Source organism: Heterocephalus glaber, unplaced genomic scaffold (assembly GCF_053883595.1).
Source record: "Heterocephalus glaber isolate CG9 unplaced genomic scaffold, H.glaber_assembly_v1.0 deba00000768, whole genome shotgun sequence".
Taxonomy (NCBI): Eukaryota; Metazoa; Chordata; class Mammalia; order Rodentia; family Bathyergidae; genus Heterocephalus; species Heterocephalus glaber.
Genome location: NW_028258162.1, coordinates 898,775 through 914,216, shown reverse-complemented (window position 1 = coordinate 914,216; position 15,442 = coordinate 898,775). Strand labels below are relative to the sequence as shown.

Below are 15,442 nucleotides of genomic sequence, written 5' to 3'. Positions count from 1 at the left end.
TTTAAATGTTTCTTTTGTTTTTTGAGACAAGGTCTTGCTAGGTAGTTCAGGCTAGCCTTAAACTCACTGTGTGGCCCAGGCTGATCTCAAACTCATGGTGATCCTCCTGCCTCAGCCTCCCAAGTGCTGGGATGACAGGCCTGTACCACCACGGCCAGCCATTTTTATAATAAAAATAGGACGCAGAGGCATCTTCAGTTCTCCTTTCTCAGGTGGGGTGGGTTGCTGGGTGGCGCTGTCATTTCCAGACTCTCAGAAGTTTGAACAGGAAAACAAGCTGGAGGCTGGAGCAGGTGAGGACATGGCCTTTGCCACTTGTCCCACAGCTACTTCTGCTGAGGATCTTTGGGGACAGTCAGGCAGTGCCTTGTCTGAGGGACCCGTGTCTGTGCACAGGACACCGAGATGCGCATCCCCTCTGGGAAAAGTGACGCAAGGTACCCTGTAATGTGGGCAGTCCTGGCAGCCTGCAGGCGGGGCAAAGAGGAAGTAGGGTTGAAGAGTGGAACAACTCTGTCGCTGTGGCCTAGTGCGCGGTCAGCGCAGGACCCCTGGTGCCTGACATGTCTGACTCTGAATCCTGTACTTTGCTGCGTTTACCAGGAAGCCAGTTGAGACAGCGGGGACCGGTGACTGCAGCCCTCAGCGGTATCTTCTGTCCTCAAGCTTCCCCTGCTGTCCCAGCCTGGCTCATGACAAGCACGTCCCTCCTGGCCTTTCTTCACCAGAGTGCCGGGACCCCCCTGGGAGGCTGGAGTGTCTTGGTCTCCTAAGCCTGGTTAGAAAGCCACTCTGCCAGGTGGCGGGGGCCCCCTCGAAAGCCCTGGAGTACTGGGAGGACAGCGCTCTGCTGGACAAGGCTGGGACGGCACCCTGAGCAGCCCACGTGGCGGTCTTGGCCTTCAGCACGCATAGACCTGCACTGCGGTGTCACCTGTCCCCAAGGCCTTGACTGGCCCCTAGGACCCTCCTGCCACTGTGTTCCGCCCTTTATTAAGTAGCGGGGTCCTTGATGTGGTCCAGCAGCCCCGCTGTGTGGGACATCGCCCTGGCAGTGGCTAGGTTGGGGTGACGAACTTGCTGGCTGGGTGGCCCTGTGTAGTCACTGGGCCTTGGCCATTGAGCGGGTCCCCTCGAGGTTCATGTCCTCAGGGGCCGTCTTTGTGTGACTCGAAATGCCATCCTGTGGTGTACCCTGCTGGGACCCTGCCATCACGGGGGTTCCCCTGTGCCCCTTCTAGTGACCCCAGGCATGATGGGACCTCAGCAGGGTCCTTCCTGACCTGTCTTCCCTGCCTGGCTCCAGAGGTTCTGTCCTCCTCCGCTCTTTCAGGACTGATGGGCCGCCTTCTGGGGGCCGGGCCAGTGATGAGGGAAAGCACCCAGCGGGGCCTGGGTGGGTCCCCACATGGGGGGCTTCTGGGGGAGAGATTGCCACTGGGACTTGATGTCCCCTGCCCTCCAGGAAGTGTCTCGTCTGCTTCCAGGACCCAGAGAAATCAAGAGGTGGACCATTCTGGTCTCGCTGCCCTGGGGATTGGCGGTGATCAGCATGGAGGCCCTGGCTGAGTGTGGGAAGGAAGAAGGGCACTGTTTAAATAAACGGGAGGAGGCGGAGTGGATCATGTCCTAGGCTGACTCGCCTCACTGCCTAGTCCTGCATGGGAGTAATACACAGGGCATGGGGAGGAGGGCTCTGCCTTCTATCCCAGAGTCCCCGTGCAGTAGCCCTGACCCAAGTGCTCGGGAAAGTCAACTGGAGGAACATTCCAAACTCCGGTGCTGGATGTAGTCATTTCTTGGGCATAAACTAAAGATTCATCTTTTGCCAGGCGTGGTACACGCCTGTCATCCCAGCACTGGGGAGGCTGAGGCAGGGGTATCACTGCATTCAAGGCCAGCCCGCACTACCTGTGCTGGACCATCCTTGGGATATGGGCCTGGGAGCCTCCGGGGTGGCCCCAGCACCTGGTCCCCATTGCATCCCTTCTATCCCAGGGACTTTTGATGGCCCTGTTCCTCTTCATATCCATGCAAGTTAGCAGTCATGGAGGATGTTAAAAACTCTTCCTGCCTTTAGTGAAAAGTAAAACCCTGGGTATCATGGAAAGTCACAGCCTCTATGAGTGTGAGTTTGGACAAGCTGCTGACCCTGCCTGGTATCTGTCTCCCCATCTGTACAGATGGTGGTTAAGATTGCCATGCTGTTATTGTGAGGATTAAGAAATAGGGCTTGGGGTACAGCTCAGTGGTGAGTTCATCCCCAGCACTACCAAAAAAAAAGTGTGTAAAAGCACCTAGCACCATGCCCTGCACATCCTTTGTCTTATGTCCCTTCAGCTTTAGGGGAAGCAGCATTCCAAGACAATAGAAAATGACCCTGAGCTCTATCAGATAGTGGTTATTTGGCTAAGGAGAAAAAGTCTAGGAATCTGTCCATTTCTTCTGTGTTTTCCATTTTATTAGAGTACAGGTTCTCGAAGTAGGTATTGATGATCCTCTGGATTTCTGCTGGGTCTGTGGTGACTTCACCTTTTTTGTTCTTAATTGCATGGATTTGAGCCTTTTCTTTCCTTTTTTTGATAAGGTTGGCTAAGGGTTTATCGATTTTATTCTTTCGAAAAACCAACTGTGATTCATTGATTTTTTTTTTTTTTGTATCCTTCTCTTAGTCTCCATTGCATTGATTTCTGCTCTGATCTTTATAATTTCCTAAGGAGAAAAAGTCGGGTGATGAGTTCCTTAGCCCACGTGTTGTGACGGTGGCATCATGGCCGTGTTGCCCACAGAAGCTGTCCCTTGCACTGTATGGCGTTGGCTGCATCCCAGGCCCCACTTGCCAGCTTAGGAGCAGCCGAGCAGCGTCCGGGTGCCTGCCTGAGATCCCGGGTGGGAGCCTGTCCGCTCCCTCCCTGTATGGTGACCCTGAGCATCTGCTGTTGTCACAGCTATAGAAAGACGGGGAGCACAAAATGTAAAAAGCCACCGAGGGCTGGCCAAGCGCCCCAGGGGAGGGGCGTGGCGGAGCCTGTACAGCGCCATGGGAAACTTGCCGAGTGTGCGCTTCTGTGACCCAGTGTAGCTGCTCCTCAGCGAGAGTGCCATTGTGCAGTGTGACCAGGAGTGTGCTAAGTGTGCCTGCCGAGTGCCACAGAAAGGCGGGCTTGTAAAAACATGACGTTTTCCACCTCACTCACCGGATCTGGCTCTTGCGCAAAGTCAAGATGGCCATGAAAGGGAAACATGTTGAATTGATTCAGGACATCAGGAGAGCGCAGCTCATGACACTCAGGAAAGAGGACTCGGGAGCTGCTGCAGAAAGTGGCAAACATGATGGGATCAGCGTATTCAAAGCAAGAGGGAAGATTTTGAGGGGATTAAAGGCTTAGATTTACAGTTCACTGTATTTTTTGATCACGGCCCATCGAGTGAAAGGATCCAGTCACAGAAGAGTACCTGGCTCCTGCACCTCTGTGTATGGCCGCGGTCAGGCTGCTCCTCGCTCTGATGGGGGCAGTTGTGGGGCACAGGGAGGGGGGTGCGCCGGCCCTGCTAGAGCAGCAGGTGTGCTTCTCCCTGGTGCACCCAGCCTGCCCTCCGGCCCTGCTTCTGGAGGCACAGGGTGCCCTTGATGGGGTGCTGCTCTGGGACAGGCGGGGAGCACCACCTTCCTCATATAAGATTTTCTCCTGGGGATTTCATCTCCTCTTTCCCCGAGGGGTTAGACCTAGTCAGGCTTGCAGGAATATGTCTGTCAATAATGTGCGTGTATTGGAATCATTTTACTGGGGAATATCCTTTGAATGGGATTCAGCGACCCTAAATGTTGGTAGGAATGAAAATCAGTAAGTTTTTGGGGCAAGGAAACACTAGCCAAGCATATAGAGCTGTGGTTCTAAAGTTACAGTGTTTTGCAAGAGATAGCTCTTTTCCAGGAAGTGATAATGTGGCTAAGATTTCCTCCCTCAGGACTGATTTGCCTAAAATGTAATTCCTAGTCTGTATACAGAATATACTTTTTCTTTTTTTTGAGATAGGGTCTTGCTGCGTAGTTCAGGCTGGCCTTGAACTCACTACGTAGCCCAGGCTGGCATGGAACTCATGGCCAAACTCTTGCCTCAGCTTCCTGAGTATACTTATATCTTAAGCTCATCTTTGGGAGGCACTGGGGAAGAGACCCAGGACTCCCTAGACCTTAAATTTATCTTAGAGCAGGTTTCCTATTTAGTCATTTGATAATCATTGAATTCATTTTGTCAGTATTTAATTTTTGCAAAGTTTAGTAAGGGTTTGTGTTAAATTATATTTTCTATGACTTTTTAAAATTAGATAAATGAAGTATCGTGCATGTCAGATGGGAATGGCCCAAACTGCGGTGTTTGCTTTTCCAAAATTGTCCGTGCAGTTTGAAACTTGCCCCTAGAGGGGGGTGTTGTATTGAAAGTTTGAGTCACTGAAGAGCCATTTTAAGTTTTAAGGAAGCAATGCATTTGTGCAAAATCCTATTGTTTTACAGTAACTGATCTAGTGCCACTTAAGAGAAGTTGAGTGTGTCAGTTTACAAATAGGACCACTTTATAAATGACAAACCCTAAGACACAGCTTAGTGATAGTTGGTTTTGTGAAAAAATTGGACAAAATACTGCATGTTTCTTGTCATTTTTCACTCTGAGCACACTCAGGTTGCAGAAATAAGCAAAATTCTGTGCTAGAGGTAGGCGTCTGGCTCTGGAGAAAGTGTGCAGCACAGAGAGCCTGACAGGGTCCACATTTACACCACTAGTGCCTGAGGAATTTGGAGTGCATTTTGCCTTGGTCCCTCTGATTTGTCCAGTATGTTGTTGAAGACCTGCTACTACATGCAGGGACCCTTTCTATGTGGTGTAGTCTGTGTTGTTTGGGAATTGAGCACAGGGTGAACTTGAGCACAGTGGTATCAATGGATCTAGCTCACGGTTGCCAAAGAAAGGGTCTCATCCAAGTCTCCTATGGAATTTGTGTTCTCAACAGCATTTATTTGTTTTGTGGTGTTGAGGTTTAAACACAAGGCTTCAGGGATGCGAGGCAAGCTTTCTACCACTGCTACATCCCAACCCTGAGCAGTATTTAAGAAGTTTTAAGCTGGGCATGGTGACACTTGCCTGCCATCCCAGCACTTGGGAGGCTGAGGCAGGAGAATTGCTGTGAGTTCAAGGCCAGCCTGGGCTCTATACTCAGACCCAGTCTCAAAAAACCAAACAAAACAGCAAAAAGACAACCCTGGAATACATAGTGAGACCTTGTTTCAAAAAACCCCAAACAAACAAACACCCCCAGCTTGGATGAAAAGCATGCATTGTGTGTCTGGCACCCAGGAGGAGGGAGGGACCTAGCTGCTCAGGGCTCTTGTGTTTCCCACTGCCCTGTGGAGATTCCTGTCAGACCTAGCTGGGGCCTTTCCCTCACACCAGCCTCAGGTGGGAGAGTCTTGTGCTGCGTGAATGTCTGGAGAGAGATTCTGCCTTCCACCTTTATCTAGCAGCTCATGTGTCTGGCGATGATGTGTTCTATGCTGGGAGCCAGCCCTCCCCCACACAGACACACTCAGTGCAGCCCCTACTCCACAGGTAATCAGCATTTATAGAGCGCCTGCTGTGTGAGGGAGGGGCCTGGTTTTTTTTTCCCTCCTCAAGTTTATGGTGAGGTTCAGACAGCTGCTGCTAATATTGTATGACATGATTGGTAAATGCTACAGACAAAACACACCTGCAGAGCCGGATGTGGTGACACACACCTGTAATCCCAGCAGTCCGGAAGCTGAGGCAGGAGGGTCGCCCCAAATTGGAGGTCAGCCTGGACTACATTGTGAATTCAAGGCCAGCCGGAACCACACAGTGAGAGCCTGTCTCAAAAAACAACAAAACATGCACATATGTGTCCACAGCTCTGAAACTTTAAGGTCCTCCCTGTTGGCTTTGTTCTTTAGGACACATGCTTTAATCCTGAATATCTTTGCATCTTCCAAAGGTCTGAGTAAAAATTTGTATTTTATTTATCTGTAGTCGTTAAATCTAAATCAAAAGGAGATAGCATAGCAGCTATTGAAAGGCTGAGGCAGGAGGATTGCTTGAACTCTTGAGCTGAAGTCAGACCAGGTGCCATGGCAGGACCCTGACTCAGAATGAAAAACAGATTTTGTGGTATTTTAAAAGAAGATCTATATGATCCACTGTTTCTGTCTTACCAGGGAATTTTTTTCTTATTCTCCTTTTAGGAAAAACAGACCCCTTCATTATGTAAGGAATACACTCCATGTGGATCAGAGAGAAGTAGCAGGAATTGTAGGAAATGCCCACTTCCAAAGATGAGTACTGGACTCCCAGTCTGGTTAATTAAGGTGCACAGACTTCTGTGTAGGCATATGCCTTCCTAAGGATAGCTGCTAATTGGCCTGCAGTGTATTTCTTTTACATCCTGTTTTTATTGTTTCCAGTTAACAGATGTAATTCTGTTGTTATATAGCACATAGTTCTTTTGTTTTTTGTGGGTTTTTTTTTTTTTTTTTTTTTTTTTGGTATCAGGGATCAAACTCAGAACCTTGCTTGTGAAGCAGGCCGCGAAACCACTGAGCTAAATTCTTGGCCCATATAGCACCTAGTTTAACATTTTCTCGGGGCATTCTATGTTTTGGAGGTGTCGTAATGGCTGCATAACATTGTCATTGTCATACCAGTTTTAATGTCTTCTTTTAGTTTTGGACTTACAGGTTTTCTGGTTAGCAAGTTGTAAACAGCGGCCAGAAGCTGGGGTGTAGCTCAGGGGTAGAGTGCTTGCCTAGACTGTGTGTGTCCTTGGGTCCTTCCTTAGCACCACACATACACAAAAAGTGAGTAAGATAAAATAAAGATGGGCTAGGTGTAGTGGCATGGACCTGCAGTCCCAGCTACGGAGGAGGCCGAGGCAGAAGGATCACTTGAGCCTGGGAGTTTGAGGCCAGCCTGGACCACAGAGTAAGACCTTATCTCAAAGGAGAGTAAATAGAGGGGAGGAACTGTACCAGAGAAGAATAAAAAGCAGCATGATAAGCATCTCTAGTTGGGAATCCTTTCTTAGGTTGTTTGTTTTTTGAGATAGGATCTCAGCTATATAGTTCAGTGACCCTTGAACTCACAGCAATCCTCTTTGCCCAGCCTTCCAAGTTCTGGGATCGCAGGTGTGCGCCACCACGCCTAGCTTTTTACATTTTGTGACAAGGTCTTGATAAGTTGCCCGGACTGTCTTTGAATTTGTGATGCTCCTGATTTTTTTTTTTATTAAAAAAAAATTAGCTCTTACTCCCTACTTTGTTGGGGGGAGGGATAAAATTTAGAGCTACCTCTCCAGTTTCACATACCTATTTTCTTTTTTTTGTTTGTTTTTTGGTACTGGGGATTGAACTCAGGACCTTGTGCTTTCGAGGCAGGCGTCGTGCCCCTGAGCTAGACCCAGGCCCTCACGTATCTATTTTCTTGATACTTTAGTTATGAATATTTTGTTTAATTAATTAATTAAGTTTTTGGAACCAGGGGTTGAATTCAGGACCTTGTGGTTGCCAGGCAGGCATGGCGCCACTGAGCTACATCTCTGGCCCATGAATAGTTTACCTTGAGTAAATTTGAAAAGAATTGACATTTTTGAGTATATAGGGTTATTTAAAGGATAAGTTGCTGGCATTCTGAAGTACTCCTGCCTCAGCTTCCCAAGTGCTGAATCTAGATGGTGAGGTAAGTACTGTGGTCCCCAGTTCTTTTTCCTTTTGGTTTTTCATGGTTGTTGGCAGGCTGGTATAGGTTGAATACCCACTATGCAACATGCAGTGTTTCAGATTTTTCAGATCCTGGAGTATCTGTGTGTGCATAACGAGATAGCCTTTGTGTGTGTGTGCACGGCCTCGCTGTAAAGCCCAGGCTGGCCTTGACTTCCTGGCATTCCTCCCGCCTCAGCCTCCTGAGTGCTGGGATGACAGGCATGCCCACAATGCCTGCTCTTTTCTGTACCTTGTCTTGGGGACAGGGACACCCAGCCTCTCCTTGGCAGGTCAGTGGGAAGGTGCTCATGGAGGCACAGATCTGTGTCCCCGGGGACACTGCCCGTGCAGATGGCTGTCACAGGTGGACGGAAAGCTGCTGTGCTGTGTGGGGTGGAGTCATGAAGGGACATCGCCAATTTGTTTTTTTGGTACCCGGGATCGAACTCGGGACCTTGTGCTTTTGAAGCAAGTGGCGGCACCACTGAACTAAATCCCTGGCCCCTGTCACCGTATATTTTACTCATATCCTTACAACCATGTTGTGTGAAACGTGTGCTTAAAGCACTATTTTTTTGAACTCTCCTTAGATGTCTAAAATGAAGCATCTCAAGGCAAGTGTTTCCTTCCACAAAGAAGGCAGGGCACCCAGCGTGGCTGCATGTGCAAACCACCTGGGGTCTTTAGAAGCTGCCCCCCATCCGTTTGGGATGCAGCCTCAGCACCCAGATTTTGTTTTTTTTGAGACAGGGTCTCACTGTGTAGTCCAGACTGGCCTTGAACTCAGTAAGCAGCCCACACTGGCCTTGAATTTGTGGCGATCCTCCTGCCTCAGCCTCCATGCCCTGCTAGCACCTGCATTTTTATTTTTATTTTTTTATTTTATTGGTACTGGGGATTGAACTCGGAACCTTGTGCTTGCGAGGCAGGTGGCGGAACCACTGAGCTAAATCCCTGGCCTGCACCTGCATTTTTAAAAGCTCCCAGTTAATTCTGAGGTACAGCCAGATCTCTCTCATGTAGGATGTGCTTGTGAGGCATAGAGTTTTGTGACTGACAACTCCTGCCAAAGAATGTACCCTGGTAATAGTGCTCTGGAACTGTTGGTTGACTGAGTCTAGTTCCCAAAGACACAAAGGTGCTGAGCAGTGTCAGGGTTTCTCCCACCCCGCACACACACCATCAAGTATCTTAATGGTGGTCCTGGGACAGGCATCTGGGCAGGGCTCAGGGGGTCTTAGAACCCTGGGGAGACTGGGTCAATGCCCTGTAAACCAGAGGCTTGGAAGACCTGGTCCCGCTCGCTTCCGCTTGCCCCAGAGCTCCTGCAGCAGCAGCCAGGGCAACAGAATCGGGGTCCTGTGAACCCACAAAGGTTAGAACCTGCCCCCACATGGCCATTACCCCAAATGCAGCAGTTGCTGGATCTTTAAAGTGTACAGTGTCCTTCATTCCACGTTGAGTGTGAACATCTGCCTGGCCTGCTGTCCTGCGCACACCTGGATCCTTCCCAGGGCTCCGTAGCACAGTAACTCAGTACAGAGAGCACCTCCAGTTCCCGCGGGGTTCACCATGTGGCAGGGCAGCCCTGGAGATGGGGTTCAGCCGGTGGCCGGCAGTGAGGACAGCGACAGCCACCAGGTGCGGCCCTGTCCTTGCTCAAACGATGCCCGCCTTGTCCCCTCACCACAATTTCAAGGAAGCTTGCTGCTTTTGAGTCTTGTTTTTTCAGATTATATGAGTCCTGTTTGCCTAAGTATGTGTCCATCTTCCCCTTCCTCCATTTTAAAAAAAATTTAAGATTCTCTTATGGGAGACCACATTTTTAAAGCAGTGAAACTACCAGGTCTTTCTGGCGTTCAGCACTCCGGGCCTCAGTTTCCCCTGTTGCAAAAAGATGACGTCAACCCCCACCCCCCGCGTTGGACCAGGGGTTTCAAAAGAAGTTGTGTGCTACATTTACACTGAAACCTGAAACACACGAGTCTATCTTAGAAACAAAAGAAACTGCAGAAAGAGAAAGCCTAGCAAGAACGCGTTGGGTTCCCAGACCCCGGGGTAAAGCGACACAAAAGTTAAGTTCCAGGGAAGTTTGCTTCCGCAGTGTTGTGTTTTTTTTTTTTAACTTCGTGTTCAGCTCCTGAAAAAGAAACTGGCTGGCTGGGCTCCCCTCCTCCCGTTGGCAGGGCGCCGCTTCCTGCGTGCCCCTCCCCTGGCGCGGGCTCCGGCGGCCGAGCAGGAGCCCGCGGCGCAGTGAGCATGCTCGGCTCCCGGGCAGGGCGCCCCCGCCGTGCGCCCCGCGTGTCCGCACAGTTGGCTTGCAGCGGGCTGTGAGCGAGGCTTTGTCCTGGGAAGTGCGCTCCTTCTTCGCCCCTTTCTGATGTCCCAGACAGACTTGTAAAGACCCCCGGACCCCTCTCCGACGCTGCGGCGGGGACACCGTACATGCACCGGACGCCCGTGACCCCGGGAGGGTCCGAGCCCGGTTTCTGTGGGCGCTTTCCTCTCTTTCTTTTTTAACTTTCCCGTACTTTGTTGTGCTCCCGGGGCCAGGCCTCCGCGGGCCGGCAGAGCCGGGAGCCACCCCGCGACCATTGCATTTGCAACTTTCTCTTTGGGGGCGAAAGCGAAGAGCTGGTTTTCTTTGCTCGCTGATAAATGCTGTTTATGAGGATGGACCTGTTGAATTTCCAGTACCTGGACAAGATGAACAACATCGGCATCCTCTGCTATGAAGGTACCGGGGCCAGGGTGCGGGAAGGGCCCGCGAGCGCAGGGGCGACGCCGGAACAATGGGGCGCCGAGTCAGGGCGCAGGCCGGAGGGGCCTTTGTCTGGCGCCCCGTTTCCTGACAGCTGCGCCCCCTCTGCGGCAACACAGTAGCGCGGGGGAGCTGGGGGGCTGCCGAGAGCTTTCGCCCAGGGTCTTCGCCCCTTCTCCCCCCAGGGTGTCCGTCCGCCCGGCCTAGGTGAGGGAGGGCGCTTTCTTCATCTCTGGGACACTACGTGCGCGCCGGAGCCCTGGCAATGGCCCGGCCAAGGCCGGCCGTGGGATTCGGCCTGTGGCCCGGAGGAAGAGCCTGGACGCCTCACCTTCCTGATCCAGCAGGGCGCTTGCCGGGTTTTCTCCAGGGCAGACAGGAGAAGAAAAAGAAAGAAAAAGAAAACAGCAATAAGAAGTAGGGAGGGGGAGCTGATTCGCTTGTATTTTTCTTGTAAAAATTCCAGGTCTGTTTGCTAATCAGACCTGGAAAACTTGTTTCTTTTCCCCTTTCCAGGAAAAAAGTCTTTTATAAAATTAACTCTACAGATAAAGATCTTAAAGTTTTATGGGAAGGGTATTTGTTGCTTTTTTACTAGTTCAGTTGGGAGAACTTTGGTGAGTTGGTTTCTTGGAATCTGCTGCTGGGATCTTACTTCGGAACTCTTGGAAAAGGCCTCTCTGGAAGGGGCCCCGCAGCCTTGCCCGGACTTGCTTCCTGCGGAGTTGACCACGATTGTTCGTTTCTAGAACTTTTCCCCCCAGTGAACGGGAAGTTAGGACTTCTGAGGCAGTTTCTGTTGTATTGTCTTCTTCCACACGTAATGGGGTGTTTCGGATGCCAGGCAGAATATAGCCAGCGATCAGCCTGGGCAAGGAGGGAGGCCCGCTGGGAAATGGATACCAGATGCAGTTTTCAGTCCCGGTTGGGCCGGGAGGGAGAGGTAGGGCAAGCCCGGCCAGGTTGATTTATGGTTGTGTCCTTGGTAAAGTCGTCTCCCTCTGTGTTTGGTAGGAAGCAAGTTGGAGTTTAAGAGTTGAACAGCTAAGTGGAGAATAGGCTAGCCTCTGGTTTAAACATCTGCTTCCATTTTCCTTATTATGAAAGTTAACATTATTTTAGCACCAAAATAAATACTCAGGGAATGGAGAAAAGCACAGCAAAATGTGTGCTGTGCAGAGTGAGCGGCTTGTGTCCTGGTGGTTTCCGCAGTGTAAACAGCGCACACATCTGGTCTGCCTTGCAGAGATGGTGGGAGATGGGCAGAAATCGGAGGCAGATTTTTTTTTTTTTTTTGATAAGAGTTGGACCAGTTGCAGCTCCCCTAAACCCAGCGTGCTGAGACGACTGGTTTTGAAGGTCTCAGCCCCTCAGCATTCCAGGGAAGGCATTTGGGAAATGGGATGCACATTGGTAAGCAGCGTGATTCATTCAGGGCACAGATAGCTTCATACCACTTACAGGCCTGGGACAAGGGAATCATGTGACCTGTTTGCTTGAAAACTTAAGGTGTAGATAGTTGTATTTGTTTTCCATGCTAGTTTTAAACCATTTGCCTTAGTTGTTCCAGGCATAGTTCTTCCCAGAATCAACCATGTGCCCTTGCCAACTTTGTTCATGCTTTCTAGCAACTTCCATGCAAATAAATCTTTTTGGTCAGTTATCTGGAGCAACCCAGGTCTCCCTGAATCTCACTTTAGAACCCTCCCTTGATTTTATTAATTTACTTTGGTGGTGCTGGGGTGGAACCCAGGGCCTCGAGCCTGCCGAGCACATGCTCGGCTTGTGGCTTGAGCTCATTTAAGTGATTGAGGTAAGGCCGTCCTGCTTGGTCCCTGCACCTTGGTTCCTGTGGGCTGCAGGCAGGCCCAGAGAGAACAAAGGGGTGAACTGCCACCAGCAGCAGGTTTGGGGCAGGGCTGTTGGGGCAGGAGAGGGAGAGGCCAGGCCCAGGTAGGAGGGCTGGGAGTCGGGTGGCTTCTGGGTACTGAGTCTTCTCCGATGACCACCTGATTCGTGGGGTTCAGTGCTTTTGTTCGAGGACCTCATGGTCACCCTTCCTCACTCCAACGAATATTTCTTTGTTTTGTTTTTGTTTTTGGTACCAGGGATCGAACTCAGGACCTTGTGCTTGCAAGGGAGGTGCTGGAACCATTGAGCTAAATTCCCTGGCCCCCCAATGAATATTTCTGTGGTGTCCTTGGGAAGCCCACTTTTCTCTGGTTGCTCCAAACAGGTCATAGGTGAAACCTAGCCCAGGTTGGTTTTTTACTCTAAGTGTTTGGGATCCTCTTGATGGCAGTGTCTGTGTCCTTCTGCTTCTTGGGTCCCAGGCCCTGGCTGGGCCCCGAAAGTGGCAGCACAAAAGTGGCAGCATGGAGGTCCACTCAAAAACAACCACCAGAAGATAAACCCACCTCTCTCCCAATGGCAGCTGTAGCTGCTCGTGTATAATTTAGCCCTTAATTATAGCCTGCCTTGTCTTCTCTAATTACCTAATTACCCCGGGGCTTTCCAGGGCCTCAGACATCTGATAGCATTGCCTGGTTTTGGGGAAGGAACCGAGGCCCAGAGCTGCTTTTCTGTTTGGGTTTATTCTGAAAGTTCATTGTAGAATGAAATTGAGAGGAGAGCCGGTGGACTGGACTGTTCTAGGATTCTGCCACCCACCCTGTGTCTCCAGAGGTGTTGTGTGTCTGTCTCCTTCACGAATTGTTAGCCCCTGGATGCTGGGGCCTGCACAGCCCCCCACAGGGGCAGTAATGATACCTGGGGTGGCCTCTGGGCCCCAGGCCCATGGTTGGACCAAGTTTGGAGGGGGTGGGGGTGAGGTAGTCTGGTAAGAGCTGATGACCTATGTGCTGGTGACAGCTCTCCCTGCTGCTGGGGGATCTGGGTTTCCAAGTCCCTGTGTGGCTGACAGCTCCCCGTCAGCCCCTGGCGAGGGCCCTCTCACCCCTGGGGGCCAGGAAGCAGGTTGGACGGGCTCTTCTCAAGGTGACTGATGGCCATAATAACCTGGGGCTGAATCTGAGGTGCCCAGGGCTGTGGCCGAGAGCTGCTCTTACTGACAGATTGTGGGTTCCGGGCCATCGTTTGTGAATTGCTAGAGAAATCCTCTCTTAATGTAGTGATGAAGTAGGAATGAAGTGTATGTTGTGGTCATCAAAGGTTCCTCCTGCTCAGCACCACCTGTGTCACCACCACCTGTGTCTGCAGGGAGGGAAGGCAGCCCAGGCCTTCCCAAAGAGGGGGACCTCTTTTGTTCCGCCGGCCAACCCGGGTGTGGGAGGACAGAGGTGGGAGGAGCCCAGACCTCTTCTGTGCCTCCTAAATTACAGGGGGACCGGGATCTGAAGGTGCGGCCGAGGCTCCTCCCTTCCTTGCCCGCGGGCCCGCCCACCCGCCGGTCCCTCCCTCCGCCCCTTGGGGACGGGCTGCTGCTCAGAGCTGTTTGTCTCCTGGAGGCCGCCTGGCTCCTGGGGAAGCCGATTTCTCTCCTTTCCTTCTTCTCCCTTCTCTTGGTCTCCATCGCCTACTCTTGTGGGGCTCCGGGGTTTGTTGCAGCTGTAAAGGTGCAGAGCAGCTCCCTCGGGCTGGGAGGACACCCAGGACCCCTGGGTGTAGTGTTGTCCTGGCCTTGTGGGTGCTGCAGAAATCTGATTTTGTGGTGAAGAAACTCAATCCAGATTGAGCATCTGCATGCACACAGATGTACAAGAACAGTTTTGTGGGGAAGGTTTCTGGCACTGTTTCCTCACCATGTATTTAATGCTTATTAATGATGATTTGTAGTTAATGACATTTATGGATCACATATTTAGCTCACAGTATTATTTTTTAGCCTTGCTCAGGGGTGTGTTTGTAGTATGCAGTAGCCCACTTCTGACTTTTTTATCCCCCCAAAAGCAATGCTTAAACATGGGTGCTTGTTTTGAAAAGTGGGGGCTGGGAAGGCTTTCACCCCCTCCGTGTGTTCTGTCTCTTTTCTCACCTGCTGAAGGGCATACGTTCTGCGAAGTTCTGAGGACTTACTTTTGTTTGCTTTGCTATCTTGTCTTCTAGTCTGTGCTCCCCCCACACCTGAATCCTGAGGATTGTTTTAATTTCAGGACATTGTGTATAGAATATGTTTTGATCCTGACAAATGTGAATCACCACTAGCTGAAAGAATGTTTATTTACCCTGGAAAAGATAGAAAATCTATTCTTTGAACTCTACCTTCTCAAACTCTTAACATTTCACTGGTTGTTTGTAAAGACGTCTGTAAACAGAACAAAGTGAAAAGCACTCAGCGAATGGAGGAAACACAGGCCCGTCCCCTTTGCCACCCCTCACCCTTGCTCTTAAACATCTCCGGAATGCCTGTCTGTTGCATGGCTGTGGCATGGCAGTGGCATGGCTGTGGAATGTGTTAGGGCCTCTCTGCTCCCTCCTGGTGTTGTTTGTTATGAAGTATGGCACACGTAGAGCAAAGGGCGCAAAGCTTATGGGGAGCTTACAGTTAAATGTCAGTATGGCCAGGTCAGGCTGGAAGTGGTGGTGTATCCCAGCACTTGGGAGGCTGAGGCAGGAGGATCCCTGTGAGTTTCAGACCAGCCTTCGATACACAGTGAAGACCCTGTCTCAAAAAAAAAAGTCAGGTCAAGAAAACAGCCACCTCTTCCAGGACTAGGAGCCCCCCCCCATCCCAAAAGCTCCTCAGAGCTGTAACTTGTTTCTCTTTCTAACTATATTACCTATAGTTCTAAGCAACGAGCCCTCCTCAGAGTAGGAATTACCCTGTGTACCATCTTTTATGCCCCTCCCATTGATACCCAGGGCCTGTGCTCCACCTCGGGAGAGCTCCAGTCTGAGTCTGTCCTTTTAAGTGAGATCTTGGGGGTGGGGAGAGAAGCTGCCTACCCTTCCGCAGG

General features: G+C 50.8%; 1 protein-coding gene across 6 annotated transcripts in view; it reads left to right on the top strand.

The window, feature by feature from the left end:
• Vgll4 (vestigial like family member 4) overlaps positions 1–15,442 on the top strand; it is a 119,039-nt gene that overhangs the window by 47,072 nt on the left and 56,525 nt on the right. Inside the window, exon 1 of one of the 6 annotated variants that reach the window (XM_004874842.4) lies at positions 10,003–10,502. The exons of 4 other annotated variants lie outside the window; for them this stretch is intronic. In XM_004874842.4, the coding sequence (XP_004874899.1) occupies positions 10,424–10,502 (79 nt within the window). In that variant the 5' untranslated portion in view covers positions 10,003–10,423. Of the gene's footprint in view, positions 1–10,002; positions 10,503–10,801; positions 10,944–15,442 lie in introns of those variants that run through there. One more of the 6 variants, XM_087207178.1, reaches the window with a different exon arrangement.